The 22,422-nt window shown below is 38.0% G+C and overlaps 2 protein-coding genes across 7 annotated transcripts in view; both read left to right on the top strand.

Annotated features, from left to right (window-relative positions):
* LOC128514789 (zinc finger protein 501-like) overlaps positions 1–21,452 on the top strand; it is a 66,120-nt gene extending 44,668 nt beyond the window's left edge. The window contains exons 1-8 of one of the 3 annotated variants that reach the window (XM_053488655.1): positions 10,182–10,243; positions 15,130–16,459; positions 16,648–17,179; positions 17,421–17,541; positions 17,752–17,875; positions 18,026–18,115; positions 18,276–18,395; positions 19,412–21,452. In XM_053488655.1, the coding sequence (XP_053344630.1) occupies positions 17,470–17,541; positions 17,752–17,875; positions 18,026–18,115; positions 18,276–18,395; positions 19,412–20,571 (1,566 nt within the window). In that variant the 5' untranslated portion in view covers positions 10,182–10,243; positions 15,130–16,459; positions 16,648–17,179; positions 17,421–17,469 and the 3' untranslated portion in view covers positions 20,572–21,452. Of the gene's footprint in view, positions 1–10,181; positions 10,244–15,129; positions 16,460–16,522; positions 17,180–17,420; positions 17,542–17,751; positions 17,876–18,025; positions 18,116–18,275; positions 18,396–19,411 lie in introns of those variants that run through there. The other 2 variants (XM_053488654.1, XM_053488656.1) reach the window with 2 other exon arrangements.
* Positions 195–11,930, top strand: LOC128514784 (zinc finger protein ZFP2-like). Of its 4 annotated transcripts, none has more exons than XM_053488640.1 (6): positions 195–253; positions 1,244–1,349; positions 1,565–1,688; positions 1,844–1,936; positions 2,097–2,216; positions 9,680–11,930. In XM_053488640.1, exons 2-6 carry the CDS (start codon positions 1,278–1,280, stop codon positions 11,143–11,145), a joined length of 1,875 nt encoding a protein of 624 aa, XP_053344615.1. In that variant the 5' UTR covers positions 195–253; positions 1,244–1,277; the 3' UTR covers positions 11,146–11,930. The 4 variants fall into 4 exon arrangements, with proteins under 4 accessions (XP_053344615.1, XP_053344614.1, XP_053344616.1 ...); XM_053488639.1 differs by having other exon boundaries at positions 204–253; positions 1,229–1,349; XM_053488641.1 differs by lacking the exons at positions 195–253; positions 9,680–11,930 and adding an exon at positions 2,730–5,051 and having other exon boundaries at positions 1,231–1,349.
* Positions 21,453–22,422: the final 970 nt, after the last annotated feature.

Below are 22,422 nucleotides of genomic sequence, written 5' to 3'. Positions count from 1 at the left end.
TAGTACAGCTGCTTAAAATAAAGTTTTTAAATGTGCTGTTAAAATCACCTCAACATCACTTTCCCAACCATATTGAATGAATCTGCAGTATTTTTTCACCCAGAAGGATTTACTAGATGTAAACTGATGCAGTGACAGAATCATCCAGCAGGGGCAGTGTGAACATTAACTCCTGCTTTGACGCACAACAGAAGAAGAGTACCTGCATGTTTGCCTTGTCTTATTGTGTGACCAGCTGAGCTAACTCACTGAGGTAATTATTTACTTTAAATATTCCTGACTGGGTTTATTAACAGATGTGTTTAATTTAAAAACATAAATCTGATATTGTGGAAATATATTTGAGAGAGTTCACTACAGTGTACTTTAAACCCCGACAGTTAAACTCAGAGGTGTCAGGCAAAAAATAGTACAAATACTTCGTTACCTTACTTAAGTAGAAGTTTTGGGTATTTATACTTTACTGGAGTATTTATTTTTCAGCCGACTTTTTACTTCTACTCCTTACATTTTCACGCAATTATCTGTACTTTCTACTCCTTACACTTTAAAATAGTCTCGTTACTCCTATTTTATTTCAGCTCGTCATTCAAAAAACAAACAAACAAACAAAAACCCTTCGGATAAACCGCGCCGTCCGGATGGAGTGAATGTGATTGTGGTTGGATGAGAAGTATAAACACACCATCCCGACTCCCTATTGGTTGGTACGCGATCCATCGCACCTGCACATGACGTCACGTCACACACTCCAGCAAGGAGGTTTAAATAAAATAGCATTTTCGGTTAATAAGATTGTGATAAATAGACGAAGATATCCGTGATAGAGACTCAAGATTCGAGCAGAATGGGAACAGGAATGAGATATACGGGTGATTCCATCTCAAATCAACCAGTGGAGGAGAAATTTTCCACCATCACTTCTCAGATTTTGCTGATTTTTTTCACCAATTGTTGGTATTGGCATGAAAATAAAAACCCGCCAATTTTTTTGTCCCAACTCCGGCTCGTTAAAAAATGGCAGCCATCTTGATTTTTGGCCTCGACGCGCTTCGAGACGTGTGCCACGCCCCTTTTTAAATCCTCTTTTCCTAGATAACTCACTTGCTATATGTCATATGGAGATGAAACTGGGTATATTTACCTAATTTTCCATCTAGATTCAGATTCTGCAATAAGAAATTGAAGTGTGTGTGTGTGTTTACAATGGGTTCTGGTGTTTGATCAGATCCTCCTTTTCCAGAAACACGACCCTTTAGACCTCAGAAGACCTTATAATGGAATCAGCAGAGGTTGGACTGTGTTCTTCTAAAACACCTCCATGCACTCCTGGTCCTGCTGGCTCACAGGTAACCATTAATCATATGTGTGGAATTAAACTGTAATCTTTAATATGAAGAGATTCACCTTCTTCTCTTAATCAGCTTCATTACTGCTGGGTTGCGTCCTGTCCTAATCAAGGAAAAGTAAAGTTATTATCATTTCCTCAGTGAGTGACAGATGGATGTGAGATGATGATTTTCTTTTGTAAGTAAGTATTATCATTGTTTTTTTTTCTCGTTAGCTTTGTGGGGACGTGCAGACAGAAACTTGTCAGGCTTCAGGTGGAGCCTCTGTGGAACACATCACCCCTGTGGACCTTCAGAAGAATGTAAAGAAGGAAGAAAGTGAAGATGAAGACTACCTCTGTAAGTCAGCAGAACACATTACAGTCCAATCTGTCGTTCAGTAATCATTTGTAGTCTAAACCTAATTCATGAATCAACTGCATCACTGACTTTTTACATATTTGTGTCATGTTTATATTAAATAATTTGACCTAAATTAAGTAAATAAATTTCAGGTGAAGCTCTGTCAGGTTCTGTGGGTCACATCACACCTGTGGACCAACAGAATCAAATGAAAAAGAAAGAACTTAAAGAAGAAGAGACGTTCTGTAAGACATTATGATTTATTAGTGTCTAGACTGGATTCAATAACTTAATATAATATTAACTGGATATTTCTTTTCAACACTTAGTTCCTCATAATTTTATGTTGTTTGTCATAATTGTACTTAAGCTGAAAGTATTTAAATTTATGTGTGGAAATTTCAGGTGGTGGAACATCAAACTCTGTGGAAAAAATAGATGAACAGAACAAAGGATTTGAAATAAAGCATATAAAAAAGGAAGAGTCTGAAGATGAAGACTACCTCTGTACAGCAATAGACTGGGGTAAAGTAACACCGACACTGTAACACTCATACAGCTGTATACAGGATTCATATATATATATATATATATATATATATAAACAGGCTTGAGATGTATAGATTCACACACACACACACACACACATATATCTCACAAGGCTGAGTTTTATTAAACACTTGTTTAACTCCATAACATGAAATAAGGTTAATAATATAAGTTAGATCACAAAATCTTCCGTTTTACTCAAATTGGTTAAAGCAAAAATGAATACACCCTGCAACAAAAACTACTACATCTAGTATTTTGTATGATTTTTAAGGACAGCACCAAGTCTTCTAGGCATGGAATGAACAAGTTGGCGACATATTGCAACATCTATCTTTTTCCATTTTTCAAGAATAACATCTTTTAGAGCCTGGATGCTGGAAAGTGATGCTCAACCTGTCGCTTCAGAATTCCCCACAGGTGTTCGATTGGGTTCAGATCAGGAGACATACTTGGCCATTCAATCACCTTCACCCTGTTCTTCTTTAGAAATGCAACAGTAGCTTTAGATGTGTGTTTTGGATCATTGTCGTGTTGGAAAAGTGCACAACGACCAATTGCACGGAGTGAAGGCAGCAATCTTCTCCTTCAGTATAGATGAATCGCAGCTCTCCAACACCAGCAGCACTCATGCAGCTCCACATAAGGACACCGCCACCACCATGTTTCACTGTAGGGATTTTTCTTTTAAGTCCTCATCTTTACGATTCCACACAGTTTTAAAACCATCAGTTCCAAAAACAGTGATCTTTGTCTTATCACTCCAGAGTATAGAGTCCCAGTAGTCTTCATCTTTTTCAGCATAGGCCCTAGCAAATTCTAGGCGTGCTTTTTTTGTGCATGGGCTTTAGGAGAGGCTTCCTTCGTGGACGATACCCATGCATGCCATTCCACTGCAGTGTTCGCTGTATGGTGTCACGGGAAACGGTCACTCCAGTTTGGCCTTCTACTGCTTTAGCTAACTGCAGTGAACTTGCATGGCGATTTACTTCAACCTTTCTCATCAGAAGACGCTCCTGTCGAGATGTTAACTTCCGTGGACGGCCTGAACGTCTCTGTACGACGGTTTCACTTCCATCATTCTTAAATTTTTGGATTACTTTTGCTACAGTATTTTGACTGATATAATAAGCTTTGCTAATCTTTTTGTAGCCCTCACTTTTCTTGAGAAATGATTTTCTTCCTCAGATTTTGTGACATTTCTCTTCCATGTGGAGCCATTGCTGACAGCATGAAATTTTCTTAAGTAATGCCCTTTTATAGTCACCTGTCTGCTGGACACCTCTTAAATGAATCATTAGACTCACCTGTGGTTGACTGCCTGTTAATTAGAATTTTGTAGTCTTAAGCGTGGCTTTTTTCCTAAGACTATAATTGGGGTGTACTCATTTTTGCAACATGGGCTTCAATGAATTAGTTAGGAAAATCACATTTTTGTGTGTGCAAATTAACAAATCTTGTTTGCAATCAATGGCCCATATTTGTGGGAGTATTTAGTAGTATAGTATCTCATAGAAAATGTTGATTCTGAAAGGAAACTAAAGGTTTTCTGACAAATGTAGTGGGGTGTACTCATTCATGCTGAGCACTGTGTGTATATATAATGTACTGATATTGATATTTATGTTTCTTTTTTGCTTGATGCAGCCCAATAATTTCACCCTTTTGAAATATTCGCTTTTTTGGCCAGGTAGTGTATATTACTCACAGACAACTTCTGCTGGCACTTTTAGTTCCGTCACATGGTTGCAGATGTTTTTGGTTATCTGAATTGGGCTAAGAGCTGTCATAGTCAGGTTACATGAAGTCCACCAAGTCTAAAGGCTAACAATTTCTCCTTGCCCCTATTTCGAACCTCTTCTCTCTATAATATGCAGATGTTTCAGTCGTGCCTAAGGTAATGAAAATTTCTAGAGCTTAAGTAAGGGAATATTAAATTCATGTCCTTGTTGAGATCTCTGTATAATAATCGTACTGTAGGGCTGCGTTTAGTAACGAGAGGGCACGTGAAAATGCCCAGATCTCACTGTTCAGCCAACAATGTACAATGTTTCTCACTATTGAACTGAGCCTGACTGTACCACATCTGCTTCTGTACCTTGTGCCTTGTCCACACTGAATGTACATATAAAACATGCTTGAATTGCAGAACGACAGAAAATATTTTTTTTGTTACACTTAATTTGGTAGTATTTTCTGATGAGTCTAATTTATTAATAATGATAGGTATTTCTTTGTCTAATTCCAGCAGCTTGTAAAACTTAGCCCATGCCATGCTAAATACTGCGTATGAAGTGACTTTGCTTAGGTCGTGTTAGCAAAAAAAAAAAGTATTTTAGTTTTTCAAGGCCTATGGTACACTCTAAAAACTGCTGGTTTTAAAAACAATACAACCTTAACCCAACTGCTGGGTCACTATTGGACAGAAAATGCACTTGGTTGGTTTGACACAAGTGCTGGGTTTTACCATTTAACCCAGAATTCTGGGTTGTTCATTTGACCCAACCAGTGTTATTAAAGTGCTGGGTTATTTTATTTGACCCAACCAGTGGGTAAAATTAACACTCTTGCTGGATAGATACATTCCATTTGCTTTAGTAGAAAGAACAATTTTGTTTTCAAAAAAATCCCAAAATGTACACACATTCACATGATGTAAGTTAGTTGTCACAGAATAAGAAAATGCAAATAACTTAATTTTGACAAAAATGTCAGACAGAACAATATACAGTGGAACCTTGGATTATGAGCATAATTTGTTTCAGAAGCGGGCTCGTATTTCAAAACACTTGTAAATCAAAAAATGGGAATCGAATCAAATTCTTCTGGGACAAAAATCAAATTTTCCCATAAGAAATAATGGAAACCCAAATTATTCCTTCCACAGCCCGAAAGAATAAATACATAAAAATAATCAATACAAAATATAAAGTAAAAGTGAAACAAATTAACCTGCACTTAACCTTTAAAAAAAAGAACACTGTGTGTGTGTGAATTTAAAGTAAGAGGGGACAGGAGGAATCGGCCCCTCCTTTCTTCCCCTTCTCGTCTTACACAGTAAACCTTTCTCCTCTCTTATTTGAATTTCGCACAAGCACACACACATTAATGGAAAAACTTTTTTATCGGAAAAATTTACAAGGAACGTCGCTAATGACACTCACGTGAGCGACACTCCAACGAAATTGCTGCTGTAAAGTAAAACAAAAACATATGAACCTGCACTTTACCTTTAAAAAGAATCGTGACAGAGCAGTGTTTCTGTGTGGAGCAGAGATAGTGTGTGTGTGTGTGTGAGAAGCCGAGAGGGGTTGGGGGGAGGATATAAAGGTGAGAGTGTGTGTGAAGGGGCACACTGTCAAATTACGTGCGCTCACAAGCATAATGACAGGCTGAAACTGAGAGGGAGAAAATGGATCTTTAAACCTCTCTTATGAGACTTTCTTTCGCTTTACATGCGTGCACATGTGTGGTATAATAAACAGTATGTGCGCGGTGTACACGCGCATACAAACACTAAATAAAATATATTTTACATGCACACATGTGGTCACAGTGCAATAGTAAACAGTACACACGTGCACGGATGTTGATTATATCAGTAATTGAGGAGCACTAAGACCCAGCAGGGGAGATGATTACCCACAATTCTGCAGCACAAGAGAGAAAAACCCTTGGCTCAGTTGTGATTACGTGACGCTCAGCATCAAAACAAGAAGCGCATGCGTGATACATGATACTCTGTACTCATAAACCAAGTTCGTTTTCCAAATCGAAATTTATAAAAAATCTTTGCTTGTGTTGCGGAACGCTCGCAAACCGCGTTACTCACAATCTGAGGTTTCACTGTGATCCCAAGGTGACAATTTTTCAAATATAAAATAAATATAACATAAACATCCATAGAACAATAAAACTGAGAAGCCCCTGTAAATTTTAATTGCATTTATTTGTATTTTCATGTTTAAACTATTTTTATTTAAAAGTTTTCAATACAAATCTTATAATGCCTACATGACATTAACATTCCCAATCTTTATATTTAAACTATTTATTTAAATATATGTTTAAAAATTATTTACTTTCAAAATTTGTAAAAATTTTCTTGATTAAATGTGGGCTAAAAAAATTGATGTCCCCAAAGATTTAACAGAAAAATGTAAATTACAAAATATTACATGTCCATCAATCTGATATATAGTATGCTGGAGACACTTTGTGTAGTGAAAAACTTTAAAACAACCTTCATTCCTCAACAGCCTCCACCAAAGAGTCTGTTTTAACAGCCATGCCTCCAACAAAGACAAAGGTCTGTCAGGTCCCGTTTGTCTCATCCCCAAGGCAAAAACGTGAAATGTAATCATCTCCATCTTTTGCAGATATTCCATCATGTTAACTACAACTTTTTATCATTTTTTTGAATAAGAAAAAAAAAAAAACGAATGAGAAAAAACTTGCTTTTACAACATCTTACTGAAAAAATAGTAAAAATTTAGAGTGCTGTGAGCGTGGTTCAGACAATCAATGTCAGAGAAAAGACATATTTAGACTGTCATCAAACATACCTCAATTGCTTCTTCTGACAAACATAAAATATGGCAACAAACTTTAAGCACACAACTTTAGTGAACATCACTTAGTAACTGGCCTAAAATTACAATTAAGATTACATTAAATAGTAATAGTAAATTTAGAATTTTATTTGTGTGCTAACGAAACATACAGTAGTCGAATATTGTTACAAAATGTAAAAACATTCTCAAACTCCCCACAGCCCCATATCAAAGTGCGGCAATGAAAAGGCGAATGAACATGCAAATGATCTTGCTCGTACCACAACTACAACATTTAAAATTTAGGTAAGAATTCATATTAACCTAACATGTAATACTGCCAGCTTTAATTGCTGTGTCCCTCGCTTCAGAAGTGAAGAATCCAGAAAGCTCGTCATGCCGTTTTTCAATTCCAAGAACGCAATGAACGGACTTGGAAGTGCACACTCTTTAAAGACAACGGGTATATTGCAAATAGAGCCCAGAATACAGGATGCCTCACACAGACCCGCGATATATTATACCATAACTGTATTGTACCAAAGATTTCTAAATGACTCACTACATCTCATTTGACCCAGCATGAGCAACCCAACAGTGTTTACAGAAACAATCCTGCAGTTTTTTGATTGAACGTAATGATTAATATCTGTCTGAAGCCCTGCACTCTCTGGACATTTAGAGGTTATAATTATATTGTTGCCTCTCATCATCTATTATACATTTCTTAGAGCCTTTGATACAGGGGTAGAGAAAACAATCATCCCCCTTGAAAATGATCAGATTTTGTTGCTTTCTAGCCTGAAATGAAGACAATGTTTTTGTTTTATCCAGCTGCATTTACTTAGTGCAACTTTTAGCATTCAAGTGAAAGATAAAACACCAACATGTCAGAAAAAAAAATTGAAAACAAAATCACTGATTTGTAAAAGGGTTGCCCCTCCTGAAATAACTTGGACTCAATCAGTTAAAGATAAATGTCACGCGAAGCTTTGCACATCTAGGCTTTGCAATATTTGCCCACTCTTCTTAAGTTAAGATTAGTTTGTGACCGTTTGTGGACTACAGTCTTTAAGTCATTTCACAGATTTTGTGTTTTAGGTTTTGGCCTAAAACCCAAAACTTACCAAAAAGGTAAGTATCCTTATACTTACCTTTTTCTTCTTCTACCACTATGTGGTCAGTTTTGCTTTGTGCTTTGGGTTATTGTCATATTGGAAGGTGAACCTTTTTCAATTCAATTTTATTTTATTTGTATAGCGCGTTTAACATTGTCGCATCCCAGCTTTACACTTTACAGTAATTTAAAATCGATATGAAATTTCAAAGGCAGCCAATGCAGTGTAAATAAGATAGGGGTGATCTTCTCGTATCTTCTGATTCTAGTGAGGACTCTTGTTTCTGTATTCCAGACTAACTGGAGCTTGTTCATGCGGAATTAACATCCAGTCTCATATGTTCTTCACACATTGCCCAATTTTATTAAACTGGCTTTTCCCATCTGGTTTTGCTAAAACATATAACAGTGAAAACTAATATACTGCTTACAAGTTATGTTGCCCAGGGAAAGCAGGTAAAGAGAAAATAAAGTGTTTAAAAAAAAAACACTGAATGGGTTAGCACCTTTTGTATTTATCAGAATTAATATCTGTTCACAACTCTGGACGGTCTCTTAGGTCTTCCAATCAGAGACTATTCAACGTTCCTCGATCTAAATTAAAATCAAGAGATGACCGAGCTTTCGCAGTTGCTGCTCCAAAACATTTACATTTACATTAAGGCATTTGGCAGACGCTCTTATCCAGACCGACTTACATTTTTATCTCATTACACATCTGAGCAGTTGAGGGTTAAGGGCCGCGCTCAAGGGCCCAACAGTGGCAACTTGGTGGTTGTGGGGTTTGAATCTGGGATCTTCCGAACCATAGTCCAATGCCTTAACCACTGAGCTACCCCAGTCAATGTCTTCCCATTGACAACCTTCTGGCAAAAGCTAGCAGATTTTCCCCCAAGAATTCCTCAAGACAGTATTTTGCCCCATCTATTTTCCATCTGTCCTAACAAGTGCTTCAGTCCCTGTTGCAGAGAAACAGCCCATAACAGGACATTACCACCTCTGTGCTTAACTGCAGGAATGGTGCTAGTTAGATGGTGAGCTGTATTGATTTTCCCCCAGCCATATCGTTTGGTTTTGGGGCCACACCAGTTTTAGTTCCATCTGACCACCTGTGTTTTGCAAAGCTCAGGCGTGACTGCATGTCTCCTTTTTTGAGGAGTGGCTTTTTTTCTTGCAACCCTCCCATACGAGCCAGATTTGTGGTGAATTTGAGATATTGCACACAATGACCACTCTTTTTTCATAAATTCCTTTTTCCTAGTTGCTGTAGGCCTATTGGTAGCCACTTTGATCAGTTTCCTTCTGGCTTTTTCACCCAGTTTGGATTGACGTCCTGATCCAGGGAGGGTCTGTGTTGTACCAAATACCTTCTACTATTTAATAATAGACTTCACTGTGCTTCTAGGCAGCGATAAAACCTTTGAATATTTTTTGTATCCATCTCCTGACTCGTACCTATGCACAACTTTATCCCAGAGATCTTTTGACAGTACCTTGCCACCCATAGTTAATTGTATGCTTTAGTTCACAAGTCAAATGTGTACTTTATTAGCTTTACCTGATTATGTTTAGTAATTTTTTTGAGGGGGGATAATTTAAAAAAAAAAAAAAAAAATGTCTGTATTCATTTCAGGTTACAATGCAACAAAATGTGAATTTTTTTAAATGGGGGTGATTTTTCTATACCAACTGTATATTCATAATTTTTTTCTTAAAGTTTGCATATATTTTTATGAATAATACTAATACTGGTAACTTTTCTTCTTTAGAAGTGAGTGAGGGCCAGTTACAAGTCTTCTCCTGCTCCTGGTGTTTATATTCCTATACTTCTCAAATTTACCTCCAAAAACACATCAGAAGATGCCACTATGAGGAACATAAGAGACTGCTACAGTCAGAAGAGTTAAAAGACAAGAACCATATTACCACCATAAGCTCCAGTATTCAGGAATCTCCCTCGGTTACTCTCAACAGTAAGACCTCTAATAACCAAGTGCAGAAAGAAGTCTATCCCTGCTCACTGTGTGGGAAGAGTTTTACTCGAAAGCGAAATCTCCAGCTACATCAGCGCACTCACAGTGGAGTAATGCCGTATCAGTGCACAGAGTGTGGAATGAGTTTTAAAGAACGGGATCATCTCAGAACACATCTGCATGTTCACCGAAAACCAAAAACTCATCAGTGCTCGTACTGTAAGAAGATGTTTATGTCTAAAAGTAAACTCATCATACATCGACGGATTCACACTGGAGATGAGCCATATCACTGTTCACAGTGTGGAAAGAGATTTAATGAAAAGCAAAGTTTTCAGCGACACCAGCGCATTCATCTAGGTGAGAAACATCAGTGCTCACAGTGTGGGAAGATGCTTTCAACAACAGATGGTCTAAAACTACACATGCTTATTCACACAGGAGAAAAGCCCCATCACTGCACACAGTGTAAGAAGAGTTTTAGAACAAAAGGTAACCTAAAAGTACATCAGTGCCTTCACAGTGTAGAAAAGCCATATCAGTGCTCAGAGTGTGGAAAGACGTTAACAAGAAAAAGTACTCTAAAAGACCATCAGCGCCTTCATAATGGGGAGAAGCCACATCAGTGTTTACAGTGCGGGAAGAGTTTTTATCAAAAGAGCAGGCTTCGGAGTCACCAATACATTCATTCAGGCGAGAAGCCATATCAGTGCTCACAGTGTGGGAAGAAATTTACAGAGAAAGGTGGTCTCAAAGTGCACCAGCGCATTCACAGTGGAGAGAAGCCGTATCAATGTACACACTGTGGGAAGAGTTTTAGTACGAAATATGGTCTCGAAACACACACAATTGTTCACACAGGAGAAAGGCCATTTAAGTGCTCACAGTGTGGGAAGAGTTTTAGTCAACGAAGTAGTTTTAAGGTACACCAGCTTATTCATTCAAGAATAATTCATTGTAAGAAGTCTAGAAGAAAACGTAGTCTAAAAGAGCATCAGCCCATACATTTTGGAAATAAGCCACATCAGTGTTTACAGTGTGGCAAGAGTTTTACTAACCAGGGTAATCTTAAAAACCACGAACGTATTCACACAGAAAAAAAGCTGTATTACTGTTCTCAGTGTGGTAAGAGTTTTACTCACCAGGGTAATCTTAAAAACCACAGACGTATTCACACAGGAGAAAAGCTGTATCACTGTTCACAGTGTGGTAAGAGTTTTATTCGACCAAGCTGTCTTGAGCGTCACCAGCGCACTCACTGAGGAAAAAAACTGTATCGGTGCTTGCGGTTTGGCAGGATGAATTTCCCTCATGATTAAGTTTTTATGTTCTTGATCCGTTATATGTAAAGTGAAACATTTTAAGTCTGTTTTGTTTAAACAGCGTACAATTCCAGTATCTCAAAATATGAAATATTTAATTTTCTGTTTGAGTAAATTACTATTTCTACAGTATAAATACTGTGTGTCCCTCGGTCTGGTTCAGTACACACGTGTAGAAGACTGCTGACTTGACAATTGTCCAGATGATGATCATCTACACACTCCACAAGGAAAGTAAGCAACAGGATGCAATTGCTGAAAATTCTGGCTGTAAACAGAATTTTGTATCAAGTCATAATCATGAAAAGTTGACTGTAAGAACATCGTTCAAGATCTTGGAAGAGCTTCACAAGGAGTGGAGTGAGGCTGAAGTCAGAGCACCAAGAGCCATCATGCACAGACATTTTTAGGAAATAGGCTGTTGCTCAAAACTGTTGCACTCTTAGTATCAACTCACTCTTAAACCAGAAACAGCATCAGAAGCATCTAACCTGGGCTAAGGAGAGGAAAAAAAAGAACTGGACTGTTGCTCAGTGGTCCGAAGTCCTTTTATTTGAATGGAGGCTAATTTTGCAATGTGGAGAGGCACAGAATCCAAATTGCTTGACGGCTAGTATGACATTTTCACAGTTGGTGATGATTTGAGGTTCCATGAAATCTGCTGTTGTTGGCCCACTGTGTATTATTAAGACCAATGTCAATGCAACTATCTATCAGGAGATTTTATAGCATATGTTTTATAGAGATGAAAAGTTCCTTTTCCAGCTTGGACTTGCTCACAGTTCCTAAACTACCACTACTGGTTTGCTGACCATGATGTAACTGTGTGTGACTAGCCAGTCAACTTGCCTGACCTGATTCTCAGTGGGTCAAGAAAACGATGAATACCACCTGACCCAACAATAAAGATGAGCTGAAGGTCTGGCTTAGTGCCAGGGAATGATTACAAACATGGCATGCTGCATTGATGCATAATTTGTGCTAAAGTAGCCCTGACAAAAAAAAATGAGTGCATAAATGAACATGAAATGTTCTACCCTCATTGGCCTTTATTGAAAATGAACCATTTACATAGCACCTTACAGGTTATAATGAAAACTCCATTTCATATCTATCTGCATGGAAATACAAACTTAAATAATTATTTTGATTGTGTAAAGCTGCTTTGCGACACTGACAATTGTTAAAAGCGCTATACAAATAAAATTGAATTGAAATATGATCTGCAAACTGATCTTTGAGTAGAGGCCTGGGAAGAGACATGTCATCTAGCCCAAACTCAAACCTTAAACACTAGATTTAGTCTTTTGCAATGTGAATGGCTACTCAGAACATACAGGTGCATCTGCAACATAATAAATTGGAATATCATTTAAAAGGTGAACCTCATATATAGATTCATTATATACATGCCAATATAAAGTGTCGCAAAAAAAGTATTTAGTCAGGAACCAATTTTGCAAGTTTTCCCCCTTAAAAAGATGAGAAATATCTGTAATTTTTATTCAAATTTAAAGAATTTATTTGCAAATTATGGTGGAAAATAAGTATTTGGTCATCATTGGTATAATAGGTAAGCAGCTTGGCGTGAAGAAATCAACTGTGGGAGCAGTTATTAAAAAAAGAAAGACATACAAGACCACTGATAATCTTCCTCGATTTGGGGCTCCATGGAAGATCTCACCCCGTGTGGTCAAAAAGATCACAAGAACTGTGAGCAAAACCTTGAGCCGTAAGCATAAAACAATTAAAGGAAATTAACACTTGTAATATATCAGTCCGTGTGTAATGAATCTATATAATAAGTTTCATGCTTTAAATTGAATTAGTGAAATAAAAATCAACTTTTAAAAATAATCTATTGAAATGCACCTGGTAAAACTGCATAATTTTTTCTCAACTGTGTTAAATGTCAGTGAAGAAGGTACACATTGTATGTGGAAGTGTGAGGAAATTCAGAAATTTTGCAGTTAATTTCAAGTCTCTTAGAAAGTTATGTACCTTTAGATGCCACACTGTGTATTCTGCATATCTTTCCTGAAAATCTTTAGTTGAATGGAGTTGAAGAAAAGGCTAAACATGTTATTGCCTCAAAATGGAAGGACATTCAAGGACCAACCTCATTGGATCAGGGAAATGTCAGGTAACTTGGCTTTTAAAAAATTAACCTGTCTCACAAAAGGTAAAATTGAGGACGTCTACGAGATATGGACACCCTTTATTATCATGCCTGTATAAACAACTGAACTGTCTTTGTCTGGACATCTTTGTGTTGTAGGATGTTGTTGGTTGTGTGTGTGTGTGTGTGTGTTGGGGGGGGGGGGTAATAAATATACTGTAAAAATCAATAAATTTAAATAAAAAAAATTAACAGTTTTTCTGACTATCTGTATTGTAAATCCTTTTTAGATTCTTCTTCTACTGTACTTTATGTTCTGGTTGAGGGCTTGTATAGCTGCAGGAAGAAGCTTCTCCTGGGTCTTTCTGTGTTGACCTTCAGGAAGTGGAAGCGCTTTCTTGACCGTAACAGAGAGAACAGTCCGTTGCTGGAGTGGCTGAGGTCATTTTCATCCTAGCCTTGGTCTAGGACCACTTCCTGTAGATTGAGTGCAGGTCAGGCTGCTTGGTGCGGATGATGCACTCAGCTGATCGTACCATCTGTAGAACTCCGTCCTGCATAGTGCTGTTCCCTTCCCAAACCAGATTGAAATGTTTCCCATTACGATGCTCTCTATGGTGCTAAAATAAAAGTAAGCACCTTGGAGGGCAGTTTAAAGTCCCTCATGCATCCTGTGCCTTCAGTTCTCCAGATTTCTTCTCTAGGTAGGCCTTTGTGTTGTCAGTGATCAGGCCTGTCACAACTGTGGTTTTTTAACAGTTTTAGTTTTAAAATTTTGAAAGAAAATTAACTGATTAACTAATGATATTGTATGGATGCACTGTATTTTAAATATTGGAAACAAACTGTACAATAGAGAGCTGACAGGATACCATTGTGGCAGAGTCCAACTATGCCACCCTGGGTCCTTTATTAAATACATTTCGTTTTAGGCAACACAGGTCAGTTCAGGAGAAATTGGAAATATAAAAAGCAATCACTGAGAGCAACAATTCACATACAAAAGACTCACAGAGACTACATGTCTCACAATGCAGGAATGGGCAACCTGTGTCATCAAGGACATCCAAAGATCAAGGTATAGAAATCGAGGCCTGAATGTAGGCACAATCGGCCCCTCACTTATACCTGTGACACATACGCTCTCTAAAACACAAACACCAGGAATCCACCCCTACTTTAGGCACTGTACCAAGCAGAAAGCAAATTATACACTTGAAAGAAAATGCAATCGCTCTATCACAGATGATTTACAATAAGAAAGGTCGCCCACCCACACAGCTGACGAACAAATAAACAACTACATATACTAAAAAAAAAATAAGACAAGAAAGAAAATACTGGTAAACAAAAAAACCCACACACATTTCAGCTGAAATAAAATTTATGCATAGTGGGGTGTTTTCACTTTTCTCATGAACTCTCTCTATTTCACGCACACACTCTACAAGCACGCACTTAACACACACACAATCACAAACTCTGAGTGAACATACATATTTACCAGCTCTTTCCAGCTCAAGCCTCAGATATAAGATCCTTTGGAATACATCACACAGCTGCTCAGCACATTGATTTAGAACCCTAGCACTGACACTATCAGAACCAGCAGCTTTCCTTGACCTGATTTTACAGAATTGAACACTCTCTTCTTCTAAATAAGAAGTGCTTTTAGTTCAGTGGTGAACCAAGGTTTATTATTTGCATAGCATTCTTGATGGTGCCACATTGTCCAAACAAAAATTAATATATCCAGAAACGCACTGCATCAGTCCCTTAATGTCTTTGCCTTGTGTTTCACATAGGACATCCCAATCCTTGGCCTCAAAGCAGCTCCTCAATCACTCAGTGGCTTTTAAATACTTCCTCACCTTAAATACTTCCTCACCATACCTACTGTGAAGCATGGGCGTGGAAACATTGTGATTTGGGGCTGCTTTTCTGCAAAGGGACCAGGACGACAGATTGGTGTAAAGGAAAGAATGAATGGGGCCATGTATCATGAGTACAAGTCAGCAGTCTTCCCCATGATTGTGTAGACTTCTGACACATACTGAGAGACACATAGGACATCCCAGTCCATCCCAGTTAGTATGTCGCTTAATCGAGTGTCATTAGAGAGATTTCTTGTTTATTCTTGATTATTTTAACAGTGTTTGCGTTGTGTGCACGTAAGTGGTGGAAAGAGTGGAGGAAGAGTAACTGTGTAAGATGAGAAGGAGGAGAGGGGAGCTTACTTTAGATTTACACACACACAGCGCCTGCACGCACAAACGGGAACACTTATCTGTCGGGATTTATTTTTACTTTTTCAAGTTTTTAAAGTTAAAGTGCAGGTTTAATAATTTGTTTTATTTTTACTTAATATTTTGTATAAATTAATTATTTTTTTGGGCTGTGAAACGAATAATTTGAGTTTCCATTATTTATTATGGGAAAATTTGGATTTGGTTTACAAGTGTTTTGGAATCCAAGGTTCTACTGTACAGTATATTATACTAATTGGTGCGCCTAATTGGATCTCCATCATGTGGAAATCAGGGGCCTTTTACACCAAGTTGTAGCTGTGAACCAGTCACAATAGATGACATAACTTAATAGCTACCATCCTGTCAGTTTCTGTTAAATTGAAACAGTAAGTATGAGGTAAAAAGTGTTCACTATCTGGCTGAAGAGAAGACGTGGGACATGTAGAGGGTCATGCCAGTTATATAGCCCTTGTTCAACGTATCTTAACCTTACTCTTTCAATCCATTTTTTCTTATGGACTTGTTCGGTTCCCTTAGAATATGCAAATATGAGATTTTAAGAGCATGGTTTACCACTGTCAGGTGTTTACATTTTGTTTTGTAATAATTACGGATTATACCTAGCTCATAAAAATGTAAAATCTGTTATCTCAAAATGGTATGCTGATCGTGATATTACTGTGCTTGCTTGACCTGATTCTCCTTGGGTCAAGAGAAAGATGAGAAACACCTGACCCAATAATACAGATTACCTGAAGGCTGCTATCAATGCAACCTGGTCTTCAATAATGCCAAAAGTGCCACAGGCTGATCATCTCCATGCCATGTCTTATTGATGCAATAATTTGTGCTAAAGGAACCCGGACAAAGAATTGAGTGCATAAAGGTGCCTAGTTTTCTCATTTCTCCATTGTAAATCCATCTTTAATCGATCTTTTGAGCTACTGAATTTTTGATTTCACTCATTTTTGATCTTGCTTTGCATGTAATGAGTCTCTCTTATATATTAGTTTCACCTTTTAAGTTGCATTGCTGAAACAAATAAACGTTTGTATGATATTCAAAATTTTTTAGTTTTGACCCGGAGGAAACCCACCAAACATGTGGAGAACACAAACTGCATGCACACAGAGACGGGTATCGATCCTGGCAGGGAATCGAACTTAGACCCTGGAGCTGCAAGATGATAGTGCTAACCACTACAACACCGTGCCGCCTTTATAGAACTCATAGTTGTGATATTTTACTACATTATAAAAATATCTACATTACCTACATTAACTAAATACACAGGGTTTTTTGTCATCACATAGAGCCTCAATACAGAGTAGTAGTGAGCCAGCTGGTTAAAATACTGTTAGCTATAAAATTCTAATGAACTAATAACACTGTTAAACTCGCCTCAACGTTTTTTAAAACCTAATTATATGAAACTGCAATATTTTTTTCTGGTCATCCAGAAGGATTTACAAGCTGTACTGATGCAGTGACAGAATCCCCCAGCAGGGGGCAGTGTGAACATTAATCCCTGCCGTAATCTCACAACAGAAGAAGAAGAGACAGAGGAAGAGTGTTTTTTCTCTCTTAGCTGTGCTTTCTCACTGAGGTAATTATTTACTTTAAATATTTTTGACTGGGTTTATTAACAGATGTGTTTAATTTAAAAACATAAACCTGATATTGTGGTAATATATTTGAGAGAGTTCACTACAGTGTACTTTAAACCCTGAGCTAAGTTAAACTAACTGAAGTGTGTGTATAAATTCCCTATAAAGTGTGTGTGTGTGTGTGTGTGTGTGTGTGTGTGTGTGTGTGTGTGTGTACAATGGGTTCTGGTGTTTGATCAGATCCTCCTTTTCCAGAAACACGACCCTTTAGACCTCAGAAGACCTTATAATGGAATCAGCAGAGGTTGGACTGTGTTCTTCTAAAACACCTCCATGCACTCCTGGTCCTGCTGGCTCACAGGTAACCATTAATCATATGTGTGGAATTAAACTGTAATCTTTAATATGAAGAGATTCACCTTCTTCTCTTAATCAGCTTCATTACTGCTGGGTTGCGTCCTGTCCTAATCAAGGAAAAGTAAAATTATTATCATTTCCCCAGTGAGTGACAGATCGATGTGAGATGATGATTTTCTTTTGTACGTAAGTATTATTATTGTTTTGTCGTTAGCTTTGTGGGGACGTGCAGACAGAAACTTGTCAGGCTTCAGGTGGAGCCTCTGTGGAACACATCACCCCTGTGGACCTTCAGAAGAATGTAAAGAAGGAAGAAAGTGAAGATGAAGACTACCTCTGTAAGTCAGCAGAACACATTACAGTCCAATCTGTCGTTCAGTAATCATTTGTAGTCTAAACCTAATTCATGAATCAACTGCATCACTGACTTTTTACAAATTTGTGTCATGTTCATATTAAATGATTTGACTTAAGTAAATAAATTTCAGGTGAAGCTCTGTCAGGCCCTGTGGGACACATCACACCTGTGGACCAACAGAATCAAATAAAAAAGGAAGAATTAGAAGAAGAGACGTTCTGTAAGACAGTATGATTTATTACTGTCTAGACTGGCCTCAATACCTTACTATAATATTAACTAGTTTTTATTGTTTGATTGGATAATTTCTTCAATTTCTTTTTGTTTGTCATAGTTTTATTTAAGCTGAAAGTATTTAAATGTATATTGTGGAATTTCAGGTGGTGGTGCATCAAACTCTGTGGAAAATGTAGATGAACAGAATGGAGGATTTGAAATAAAGCATATAAAAGTCAAAGAGTCTCAGGATGAAGACTACCTCTGTACAACAACAGACTGGGGTTAAGTAACACTGATCTTGTAACACTCAAACACACACTTACTCTGCTAACATCAGAATGCTAACAATATGCTGCGGTGTCCCTTCCCTTCAGATAACACTATAACCACGATGGATAGAGTGCATCTCATCTATGCAAGTTATCCATGTTTTCACTCCTCACTGCCAGTTCACTGCTAGCCAACGTGCTTGTCTGTTGCTTTGGTGTGTGATGTAATAGATCACCTGAGGGGAAAAAAAAAAAACCTGAAAGGGGACATATTGTCACCTATCGTAGCCGAGTCAAACCTGAGTCAGGAGTCAGTCATACTTTAGTCAATTAAACTGATTCCCTTTTCCATGCTTGTATATTGGGACACGGCCAGGAGTCCAATGGTCCTGACTGCAGTTCCATTTAACGGTACACATAAATGTACTGACTGATCTAAGCATTCACAACTTAAGATAACAAACAAGTGCTCAGCATCACTATTAAAAAGCATGGCCTTCCAGTTAAGGAAACGGAGCATATGCAGTTAAGTTCTAATAGTTTGGCAGACTTTATATTTCAACATCCACTGTTCTGAGAGGACAGTGTGTGTCAGGCCTTCATGGTCGAATTGCAGCAAAGAAACCATGTCTTTGGAAAAAAAACAAGCAGAAGACGCTTGAGAAACACATGGAATTGCCATTAGATCACTAGCCTGAGTTCAAATCACCTTGGCTACATGGGGTACCCTGGTTGTGTTACGAAAAATATTTGCAAAGTTCAATTCAATTTTATTTGTATAGCACTTTTAAAAATTGTCACAAAGCAGGTTTACAGAATCAAAAACAATTATTGAAGTTTTAATGAAATGTGAATGTGTATGACTTAAAATGATAAGATTGTTTAAATATTTAGGAGCCAATAGTACTTACTGAGTTTTTCTTTTCTTGGAGCACTGCACACTGTGTACATCCAGAAGTTATAATTATCATTGCCTCTGATCATCTACTGTGTGTTTTATAGAAACTTTGTTAACTTTTCTGTTGTAGAATTGAATGATGGCCAGGTACCACTCTTCTCCTGCTCCTGGTGTTCGTTTGCCAGTTCGTCTCAAATTTACCACCAAAAACACATTAGAAGATGCCACTATGAGGAACATGAGAGACAGCTACAGTCAGGAGAGTTAAAAGACAAGAAAAAACATATCACCACCATAAGCTCATGTATTCAGGAAACAGCCTCTGTTACTCTTAACAGTAACACCTATAATAAGCAAGTGCAGAAAGATGTCTATCCCTGCTCACAGTGTGGGAAGAGTTTTACAAAACACTATAATCTCCAGCAACATCAGCGCACTCACAGTGGAGAAAAGCCGTATCAGTGCTCAGAGTGTGGAAAGAGTTTTAATAAACAGGATCATCTCAGGACACACCTGCATATTCACAGAGAAGAAAAACCCTATCAATGCTCGTACTGTAAGAAGATGTTTATATATAAGGGTAATCTCATCGCACATCAGCGCATTCACACCGGAGATAAACCATATCACTGCTCAGAGTGTGGAAAGAGTTTTAATCGACAGGACAATTTTCAGCGACACCAGCGCATTCATTTGGGAGAGAAACTTCACCAGTGCTCACAGTGTGGGAAGACATTTGCAGAGAAAAGTAGTCTTGAAGTACACCAGCGAGTTCACAGTGGCGAAAAGCCGTATTACTGCTCACAGTGCGGGAAGAGTTTCAGTCAACAGAGTAATCTCAAAACACACTTGCGCATTCACACAGGAGAGAAGCCGTATCAGTGCTCACTGTGTGGGAAGAGCTTTAATCAACAGGCCAGTCTTCAGCATCACCAGCGCAGCCATTCAGGAGAAAAGCTGCACAAGTGCTTGCAGTGTGGGAAGATGCTGACAACAAAAACTAGTTTGAAAGTACATCAGCGTATCCACAGTGGAGAGAAGCCGTATCACTGTGCAGAGTGCGGCAAGAGTTTTAAACAGCTAAGTTGCTTCAAAACACACATGCGTATTCACACAGGAGAGAAGCCGTATCAGTGCTCACATTGCGGAAAGACGTTTATAACGAAAGGTAACCTGAAAGTTCATGAGCGCATCCACCGTGGAGAGCAGCTGTATGTCTTCACACAGTGTGGGGAGGGTTTTAATCAAATCAGTACTCTTGAACAACCACAGAGTCTCCATATATCGTAGATTTATTCACATATCGTAGCAAATTGTTTACTCATGTGCCTTCAAAAGCCAAGTACTCCAGCATGAGGTCATTAACTTCATACATTATCTGATCTTTCTCTAGTAAACTGATTTTAATGAGTACAATGATTTGTGTAAGGGAATTAAATTAATGTCTGTACTATATGTTCTGAGTACTTAAGAGTTTCTGCTGAGAATGTGTGCTGCTGGTTACTGTAATTATGGTTTATGAATAGGGAAAATTACAGTTAATTATGTAAAACTATCACAATATGCACTTGTGCAAGTATTTAATTACAAACGGTTGTGATTTATTACACGTAATATACACATACACAGGAATTTATGTAGAGTTTGTCAATGGCCTGAGTTAATTTTGAATTAATAAATATTTGCAAACATCCTCTTAATGACATCATTTGCCGAATGATGAGTTGTGCCCAAGTCTTGCACTCTAAGATTTTATTCAGTCACTATTAGCATTGATTATACACACAATGTGGTGTTGAAGTTCATCTGTAAAAATTATGTTTCTTGCTTCCAAACCAAGTCCTGGAATATCCCTGTTCCATTGTGGAAGAAAACCTCCATAGATGTAAAAACCTGGTGATTCAGTACATTCATGTGTTCAGCTGACTATTTTATTTCCACATAACGTTACTGAGTCTTGACCTCTCTAAAGAACCCCAGATCATAACACTGTCTCCAGAGGCTTGTACAGTGGACACTATGCATGATGGGAGCATCGCTGCATGCGCTTCCCTTCTTACCTTTTTCCATTACTCCAACTTTATGCTCCCAGCAAACTGAAGCCTTTTTTGTGATGGGTCTCAAAAACAAGTAGTTTTCTTATGAACACACTTGTGTATATGAAAATAACCTTTCCCTATTAAACATGATTTTTTTTTTTTTTACCATGCAACTTCAAGTGTTTAAGTGATCTCTGTTCATAATTTGTTTCTGACCACATTTTTTACACAAAGTTGATGGTTCAGCATTATCCTTCCAGGTTTTGGTAATTTGTTGAAGGGTTAATATTATTTCCCATGGGGCATGGCCCACCAGCAGGCATAGAGTTGAAAGGTCAGTATGTACTGTATGCCTAAATATGTGTGTATACAGTGGTGTGAAAAACTATTTGCCCCCTTCCTGATTTCTTATTCTTTTGCATGTTTGTCACACTTAAATGTTTCTGCTCATCAAAAAACGTTAACTATTAGTCAAAGATAACATAATTGAACACAAAATGCAGTTTTTAAATGAAGGTTTACGTTATTAAGGGAGAAAAAAAAACTCCAAATCTACATGGCCCTGTGTGAAAGTGATTGCCCCCCTTGTTAAAAAATAACTGTGGTTTATCACACCTGAGTTCAATTTCTGTAGTCACCCCCAGGCCTGATTACTGCCACACCTGTTTCAATCAAGAAATCACTTAAATAGGAGCTACCTGACACAGAGAAGTAGACCAAAAGCACCTCAAAAGCTAGACATCATGCCAAGATCCAAAGAAATTCAGGAACAAATGAGAACAAAAGTAATTGAGATCTATCAGTCTGGTAATGATTATAAAGCCATTTCTAAAGCTTTGGGACTCCAGCGAACCACAGTGAGAGCCATTATCCACAAATGGCAAAAACATGGAACAGTGGTGAACCTTCCCAGGAGTGGCCAGCCGACCAAAATTACCCCAAGAGCGCAGAGACAACTCATCCGAGAGGCCACAAAAGACCCCAGGACAACATCTAAAGAACTGCAGGCCTCACTTGCCTTAATTAAGGTCAGTGTTCATGACTCCACCATAAGAAAGAGACTGGGCAAAAAAGGCCTACATGGCAGATTTCCAAGGCGCAA

Source organism: Clarias gariepinus, chromosome 27 (assembly GCF_024256425.1).
Source record: "Clarias gariepinus isolate MV-2021 ecotype Netherlands chromosome 27, CGAR_prim_01v2, whole genome shotgun sequence".
Classification (NCBI taxonomy): Eukaryota; Metazoa; Chordata; class Actinopteri; order Siluriformes; family Clariidae; genus Clarias; species Clarias gariepinus.
The sequence above is the reverse complement of the archived record's forward strand: the minus strand, read 5'-3'. Positions and strand labels throughout refer to the sequence as shown.